General features: G+C 18.4%; 2 protein-coding genes across 2 annotated transcripts, besides 12 other annotated features; both read left to right on the top strand. All coding sequences in view use genetic code 6, as the record gives it.

Annotated features, from left to right (window-relative positions):
* Nucleotides 1-2,167: 2,167 nt before the first annotated feature.
* Nucleotides 2,168-2,205: a microsatellite.
* Nucleotides 2,206-3,978: 1,773 nt separating this feature from the next.
* Nucleotides 3,979-4,488, top strand: IMG5_108310 (nucleoside transporter family protein, putative; the record flags this gene model as incomplete). The annotated part of the gene is made up of 1 exon (XM_004034928.1): nucleotides 3,979-4,488. The coding sequence occupies one exon, from the start codon at nucleotides 3,979-3,981 to the stop codon at nucleotides 4,486-4,488; it is 510 nt and encodes a 169-aa protein (XP_004034976.1).
* Nucleotides 4,489-4,677: 189 nt separating this feature from the next.
* Nucleotides 4,678-4,706: a microsatellite.
* Nucleotides 4,682-4,748: a microsatellite.
* A 690-nt stretch (nucleotides 4,749-5,438) lies between these two features.
* Nucleotides 5,439-5,493: a microsatellite.
* Nucleotides 5,494-6,613: 1,120 nt separating this feature from the next.
* Nucleotides 6,614-6,650: a microsatellite.
* Nucleotides 6,614-6,655: a microsatellite.
* Nucleotides 6,623-8,597, top strand: IMG5_108320 (protein kinase domain protein). The gene is made up of 2 exons (XM_004034929.1): nucleotides 6,623-7,327; nucleotides 7,416-8,597. The coding sequence occupies exons 1-2, from the start codon at nucleotides 6,650-6,652 to the stop codon at nucleotides 7,728-7,730; spliced, it is 993 nt and encodes a 330-aa protein (XP_004034977.1). The 5' UTR covers nucleotides 6,623-6,649; the 3' UTR covers nucleotides 7,731-8,597.
* A 61-nt stretch (nucleotides 8,598-8,658) lies between these two features.
* Nucleotides 8,659-8,710: a microsatellite.
* Nucleotides 8,665-8,726: a microsatellite.
* Nucleotides 8,718-8,821: a microsatellite.
* Nucleotides 8,719-8,851: a microsatellite.
* Nucleotides 8,762-8,851: a microsatellite.
* Nucleotides 8,770-8,821: a microsatellite.
* Nucleotides 8,852-8,947: the final 96 nt, after the last annotated feature.

Consider the following 8,947-nt stretch of genomic DNA (forward strand, 5'->3'; position numbering starts at 1 on the left):
TTTTGAAATCTGGATATCCTGAAACTGGATATGTGTAATAGAAATCTTCAACTAAATTTTCATACGAAGAAGGCCCACATAATGTTTCTTAAAAAGCTCTTCTAATACATTCTTTTGTTTCTGAATCGCATATTAAGTTTATTGTATTTTTATGAATAAAAAAATTATAATAGGCCGGAAATTCGAACTCAGCAACATTTAAATTTGAAACTTTATCAAATCTTTTATTTGGTATAATAAAATATTTTGGTACTTCTAATTTCATAGTTATTGAATCTTTTATAGTCTCAGGAGATATCCCATATTATATGTTTCCGACTGAAGTTCTAATTATTTAATAGCCTCAAATTTTAACTTGATTTTTAATACTAAAATAAATAATAATTATTAAGATAAATAATCTTAACCATTTTAATATTATTAATTTTTTAATAGTTAGTCAATATTAATATTTTGTACATAAAATTTATAAATATGTAAAATAATAGAAATTGAAATTCTTACAAAAAACATAAAATAATTTTTTAAAAAACTAATTTTCATTATTTATCTAAAACCAAATAAATTTTGGTAATAGCTTTATAAATTCTTTCAACTTCTGTGTAATTAGCTTTTTTCGCAGTCAAACAAATTGACCTTAACTTATGTTATACTTTTCCCAGAGGTTCATTTTCTTTTATAAGTATTTATTTATTAAGTCCAGGAGCTTACAAAAATACAACATCACATTTATTTATATCTTCAAAGTGTTCATTAAGAATATTATGAACTTTTTCTTAATGTTTTTTCTCTTGATCTCTTCGGATTTAACTTCCCATAGATTTAACTTATCTTCCACTTTAAGAATCACAATTAATTTATCTTTATCCGGCTTTTTTTCTAGTAACATATTTATGATCGCTTTTATGAAAGAGGCAATTACCTTTTTCGTTAAAAACTCCAAGTGAAAAATAACCTCCATGACATAAAATAATAGCTATTTTTTTAATATTGTGCAAATTTTATATATAATCTTATTATTAAGATTAAATCATGTTTTACTCTTTTTATTTTATTTTATTTATTATTTGCTTTTGACGACTTAATAGGCTTTACATATTTGAAAAATCATAATTTACAGATGTGAATTACTCACTTTTGTACAAATCTTAGTATTTTTTTTATTCATAGGCTTCATTTTATTCTTCTATAGTATTATCTTCTTATATGTTTAGGTTTTAATCAATTATTGAACGATTAATGAATACAATATCTGGGAAAGTTACATTTTTGAAAAAAATGTTGTTATATTCTTTAATAAATTTATCTTATTTTATATTTTTCATCAAGTTTTAAGGATCGTTTTGAATTTCTATTAATTACCAATTTTTCGGGTTTAAATATTTTAATGGAATATCAAAAATACGCATTTTTATTATATAATTCGAGTCTGTTTCTATAAATTTAAAATTCTAATTTTTTAACTTTTTTTATGTTATTTTTTAGTATATATTTTCTCTCCATAAATTATATTGATTATTTTCTTTGCCTTATTGATATTTCTTAAATTAAGAGTAAAAAAATTAAGAACATAAATTTAATCTACATAAGTCCTTTTTTGTCAAAAACTAATATATCAATTCTTAGTATTTTGAATCTGATTGAAATAAAAACTATAATGTAATTTGGGCTTTTTAAAAATTCATCAGAATTACTTAATTTTTCTTTTTTAATTTAATATATTTTAATTCTTTTTTTATTAAATATTACTTTTGTATTTATTAATTGTTTTATATTTAAAAAGTAAATTTTAATACTTTTTTTATTATTAAATTATAAATTTAATATTATTTTACTGTAATTTTTATTTATAAACTTAAAAAAAAAAAAGGATACTATTTTTTTAATTAAGTTTTTAAATAAAATATAAGAGAAAAAATAATAAAATCTATAAAAAAGTAATAAATATAAATCTGCTATTGTTTTTTTTATAAATTCTTTTTCTAATTTATTTCTGAAAATTAATATACAAAAGAATTTATATAACAAATATTAATCTATTTTAGTTTAAATAAGCTTTTTGATCTATTCATACAATAGAAATAATATATTTGTATAATAAATTATTTTAAAATAGATTCTTTTTATCTCTTTGTTAATTAGTTAATTAAGTTTTCATTTTATAAATTAAATTATTTTAATAAAATTTTTAATAAATTCATTTTATTATTATTGTATAATCACATAATATAATAAAAATTATAAGTGTCATAATGAAAAAAAAAAATTGTGTACAATTAATTTAAAAATAAAAGCTAATATAATTTTTTTGTTTTTTTTTTAAAAAAAACAAATTAAATATTGAGAAAGGAAAAATAAAAAATGAATAAATTCTAATATTTAAATTAAATATAAATAAATATAGTTTTATTTAAAAAAAAAAAAATTTTTGGTTTTATAAATAATTAATTCAATTTTATAACCCATTAAAATGCTTTCATTATATAAAAATATTTTTTTTAAATTTATTATAATTATATTTAAATAATGTATACCAATTAATTATTAATCTATTTGAAAAAAATAATATTTTTAATTATTATTTATATTAGATTATAATACCATTATTATACAAAAATATATTTTTTATTGCTTTTCTATTTAATTTAATATGCATTTAAATAAAATTAGTTATTTTATTAATATTTATAATTTTATTAATGATAATTTGTTATTTTTGTAAACTTTAAAACAGATACTATGTACTATTTTTATTTGGAATAAAATTTTAACTAAGAAAATTAAATAATTTACCGTATTTTTTTTATAAAAATATAAGTGAATAAAAAGTATTTATTTTTATATAATATTAACATCTAAAATTAAGTTAGCTTATATATAATATATCTTTAATTTGAGTATATATTTTTTTTTATATATATATAACACCAAGTGTAAAATAAATTATAAATTAATTTTTTTCTGAAAAAATAAAATAAATTAATATAAATAAAATGAATATTGAACTAAAAACTGTTAGTGAAGAAATATAACTATAAAACTAATAAGCAGTAAGGAAATAGAAACCAATGATATGTAAAATAACTCTTTGGCACAAATTTACATTTTGCATATTCGGAATCGCTTCAATGGCAGGTTAAAATACAATGTTATCAACATTAGACTTTTTTACATTTAAGTATCCCAAAGAAAAATTTGTCGATGTATCTTTTTACTTTGTTATTCCAGTTATGCTTTCTACATTTTTATCAGGTCCTCTTTGTCCATATTTCGCAGAAGTATTCACTTTGAATTAAAGAATTTCTCTTTCTTTTTTAATTGTAGGATCAACTTTATCATTAAATATTATAATCGGAATAGTATTTAATACATGGGGAGGATTTTTTTAACTTTAATAATATTTTTCTGTTGTGGATTTGTAGATAATGTGAATAGTAATTCGTTAATTATTCTAGGATAGACATGCTCTTTATAATTAACAAGTATTTTTTGGACTTTTACAGCTGTTTCTGGTATGCTAATGAATGTTTTAAGACTTATGGCTTTGTCGATATTTGGAGATGACGAAACGTCTATTAATAATAGTGCGATTCTATTTATTTCTATTGTTTTTTGCTTATACTTACTATCTAGTATCATGTAAATAGTATTTACAAATAGCTAGTATTATAAAAATGCTGCGGAAAGTTATAGCAGTATAACTACTTAACCTAAAAAAAATGAAGAGGCTTACCAAAAATAAACAACTGATAATAACTATATTTAAAGCAATCCTAAATTAGTTAATATAAAAAAGATAAAATTCGAAATTATTTAAAACAAAAATGGAGATAATAATAACTATAACGATAACGATAATCTATAAGCAAAAAATACATAAATTGAACAAAGGAGAGACACTGAAGATATTTAAATTTCCTAATAACAAGGCAGCAATAATTAAAAAGTATAAGAAAAAAAACATAAAAAAGCAACTTTATGAAATATGTTAATGATTTTAAGGAGGCTTATAAATATACTGGATATGTATCAATTTTTATGTGGGTTTTATATTTTCAAACGTATATTCTTTATCCTGGTGTATGTGTTTTCTAAAAGCCTACTTATACTGAAATTCCTACAAGATATGCATATGTTTGTATGATTTTTTTATTTAATATAGGTGATATGGTAGGAAAATGGCTTGGTGGGCTTAAATATTTCCTTAAAATTTCTATTATTTATACAGTTATTGTTTTAAGATTTATTTTTTTCCCTCTTTTTATACTAACTGCCAGAGGACATGAAAAATTTCAAAGTGATTATTTTGCTTTTTTTAACATCTTGCTATTTGGAATCACTAATGGATTTGGTACTACTAGTCTTATGGTTGTTGGACCTCTTAAAACTAATGATCCTCGTTTAAAGGATCTTATCAATTATATTATATTTTTTATGTTAACTTTTGGAAATTCTATTGGATCAATTTTATCTGTAGTTTTGAGTTGAAAGTTTAGTATTATTATTTAGACTATAAAAAAATAATATTAAATATTTAAGCTTTTTCAACTATTTATTTAAGGCAATCAAAATATTTACTAAATTATAATGCTTCTGAGTCTTATATTTTGATGTTTTATTTTAATTAAGCAAAAAATGATAAAAAATTTTAAACTCAAAAATAATAATTTACAAAATAATTAATATATATAGAATTAATATATATAATATAAATAATATAAAAATTATTAAAAAAATATATAAAATAATTTAAATCATTAATTTATTTATTTATGTTTTTATTTATCTTTAAATTTATCTGAATATCCCGAAATAAAAGTTATTTGACTTATTAATAATAGATTCTCCTTAAAATATAACTAAATTATAAATATTTGAAACAAATAAACTTAATTTTAACTTTTTAGCAAAATAAATATCCAAATAAGCGCATATATGATGAAAAAAAATATATATTGATGTTAGAATTATTATCTAAAATAAAAGAAAAAAATAAAAATTATATATTTAAATGTAACCGGAATAAAAAAACAATATATTCAATAAAAAGAAAATGCATAATTGCTTGTGTAAAATACAACTATAATTAAAGCCTATAAGAATATAAAATAATAAAAATATAAGGCTAATTAGTATTTACTCCCCTGAGAAAAATAATTAGGAAAATAAAAATGAAAGTAATAAAAATTAAAAACTCAATTTTAAATAAATTAAAGTGAAAATAATAATAATTGTGAAAATTTGCAAATATAATACAAATTTTAATTAACTTTTTAATAAGTACAATAAATAATAAAAAAATACTAAATAAAATATCAATGTTGCTAAATGTAAACATTTTATCAAAATAAGAAATATTTTTTAACAAAGGAATTTAATTATTAATAAATACTAATGATATTTATAAAAATTAAAAGTTTTTATAAGATTTAATTATGAAATACTTAATATAAAATAAATAAATTATAATACAAGAATAAATTAATATTAATATTATTTCTATATATTCACTCTTATTAGATGGAGAATAATAATAGATAATTTAAATAAAATTAATAAGCCTTTTACTTTTTTAAAGACAAAATAAAATTTGATATGTAAATATATAAAATTAAGACTTTATTAATAATTAATACAAAAACATTGAATTTTTTATAAAATAAAAAAATAGTTATAAAGAAACATGTTTACATAAAATAGTAATAAAATGTAAAAAGTTATATAAATAAGGATTTTAATTTTAATTTGAAAAAAAATGAAAGATAATATTCATAATATAAATTTCTTAAATTGTAAAAATAAAAATAAAAAGAAATAATATATTAATAAAAAAGGATATATAAAATATTTATAATTGATTTTTCAAATTTATAAAAAAAATAAAAACTTATAAAAATAATGAATTATATTAAAAATCATAGCTCAATAATATAATAAAATAATACGAATATAATAATAACTAAATCTAATAAAAAAAAAACATTTTATGATTTATGATGAAAAAAAAAATTATTAATTAATAATTCTTAGAATAATATAAAGAAATATCATATTTTATATATAGATTATTTATAAAAATTAAGGTTGTTAACTCCTTTACTCGATTTACGAGAAAAATAAATTATTAAATAAATAATATATTTCTGTTAATATTTATTGTGGATTATACAATACTAGTTTTTATAATATATTTAAAAAAGGATAGACAGTTTAAATTAAAAAATAATAAAAAGTTGTACTATTTTAAGAGGGATTAATAAAGACATAAAAAATATTATTATATGTGTACTTATTATTAATTATTATATTTTTTTTAATAAATAAAAATTTTAGTATATAAACTAATAATTATTTAAATTTGTACTTTAAAATTTTGGATAATATATAAATGATTTATTAAAAAAAAATATTCTATATAAATATTTAATTATTAAAACTTAAAAATATTCATAATCTTATATTCAAATTAAATAAAACAATTTATTTAAAGTAAAAATAAAAAATAGAAAAAAAATTATATAATACATAAAAAACAAATGTAAAAATTTTATTTATAAATTATATTTTCTTTTATTTTTTTGTTTTTTTAACACAAAAAGCAACAATAAAAATTAAAGAAAAAAAAAAAAAAAAGTAAAAACAAAATAAAATGTAATAATCCCAAAAAGCAAATGAATAATCGGATATAATAGAAGAGAAAATTTAAACAGTAAATGGTGATACTTTAATAAAGAAATATTAAATAGGTGGATTATTAGGAAAAGGAGGTTTTGCAAAATGTTATTCCGTGACAAATATGGAAACAAAGAAAATATTAGCAGCAAAATTCATGCCTAAGAATGCTTTAATAAAGAATCGATCTCGTTAAAAATTAATATCGGAAATAAAAATTCACAAATCATTACACCATAACAACATTGTAAAATTTGAACATGTATTTGAAGATGACGAAAACGTTTATATATTATTAGAACTATGTCCTCACTAAACCTTAAACGAATTAATAAAACGCAGAAAGCTTTTATCAGAATTAGAAACATAATGCTATACAGTCCAAATAGTAAATGCTTTAAAATATTTACACGCAAATCGAATTATACATAGAGATTTGAAACTTGGAAATCTTTTTATAGGTGATAAAATGGAAATTAAAGTTGGAGATTTTGGATTGGCTACAAAACTAGAATTTGATGGCGAAAAAAAAAGAACTATTTGTGGAACTCCCAATTATATTGCACCCGAAATTCTCGATGGAAAAATTGGACATTCTTACGAAGTCGATGTTTGGTCTCTAGGAGTTATTATTTATACACTTTTAATTGGAAAAGTAATTTTATTTTATTTAAATTTATATATATATTGTATATAATACTTTTATTGATATTTATTTATAAATTAAAATATGAATAAAAAAGCCTCCATTTGAAACTTCAGATGTTAAATCTACTTACAAAAGAATTAAATAAAATTCTTATTCCTTTCCCGATCATGTTTAAATTTCTGATGCAGCCAAGTCTTTAATTTCATCAATTCTACAAACAGAGCCTTCTGATAGACCTACTATAGATGAAATATTAGCACATAACTTTATTAATAATGGAGGGACAATTCCACTATTATTACCTGTTTCTACATTATAAACCGCTCCAAATAGTAGTTATTTGAAAATAATATGCGCCATCAGCAACAAATTTAAAGGCAAATTAAGAATCATTATAAATAAATACTGAAATATTTAGTTCGAGGATTCCCAGAAATACAGGTTTAGTCAAAAGTGTAACATCTACGACTTTCAAAGGTTAAGGATAATTCAATACAAATGGAAGTATGTCTTAGTTTACGCCAAATTAATAAAATTAAGTCAATAATTAAAGCGGAAATTAACTTTCGAAAATTTTTTCTTAATAAAAAGTAGAAATTGCAAAATTATAAAATTCGAGCAATTAATAAGATGTATTTTAGAAAAAAGGACTCGTGTAATCATAACAAATACAATCAATTCAAATATAAGATGATTGTTAAATACAAGTAAATAGTACTTGCGCATATATATGCGCATATGTAGATTATTCAAGCAAATATGGATTAGGATATGTACTTTCTAATGGAAATTAAGGAGTATTTTTTAACGATAATACAAAAGTTTTGTTAGAAACAGAAACAGGAAATGTCTTTTATATTTAAAAAATTAATAATCAAGACATAATTTAATAATATACTATTTCCAATTTTCCTCAAGAAATGCAAAAAAAAATTACACTTCTTTAACATTTTAAAAATTATTTAGAAGCTGAAATTCATAAAAAAGGAATTAAGATATAAAAAAGTAATGAACAGTAAACAACTTATCTTAAAAAATGGATGAAAACAAGACATTCAATTATGTTTAGATTTTCTAATAAAGTAGTTTAGGTATAGTTTGTTGACCAAACTGAAATAATTCTTAGCAGCCAAGAAAAAATTGTGACTTTTCTTAATAAATAGCAAGAAAGATTATATTATCCATTAGCTTAGGCTATGAATTCAAAAAATACTGAAATGACTAAAAGATTAAAATACACTAAAGATATTCTCACACATTTACTTAAAAATAATCAAAATAATAAAGAATAGAATAATGATGAAAAATAATAAACTTAATAAAGTAACGATTGATTTTTAAGATTTATTTTATTTTTTATTTTTCTTAAATTTTTTTTATTTTTATTTTATCGTTTTTATATTTAAGATATAAATATATATAATAACATAAATATATGTATATATAATTATATTTAAATTATTATATATATTTATATATTTATATATTTATATATTTATAATATAATAATATTATTAATATATTTAATATCTTTTTTATTACTATTTTTTAAACAAAATAATAATTATCTATTATATTAAAAATGCATTTTACATACCCTTTAGAATATATTTTTTATTTAATTCT

Source organism: Ichthyophthirius multifiliis, assembly GCF_000220395.1.
Source record: "Ichthyophthirius multifiliis unplaced genomic scaffold scaff_1120509250890, whole genome shotgun sequence".
In the NCBI taxonomy this organism is placed as follows: Eukaryota; Ciliophora; class Oligohymenophorea; order Hymenostomatida; genus Ichthyophthirius; species Ichthyophthirius multifiliis.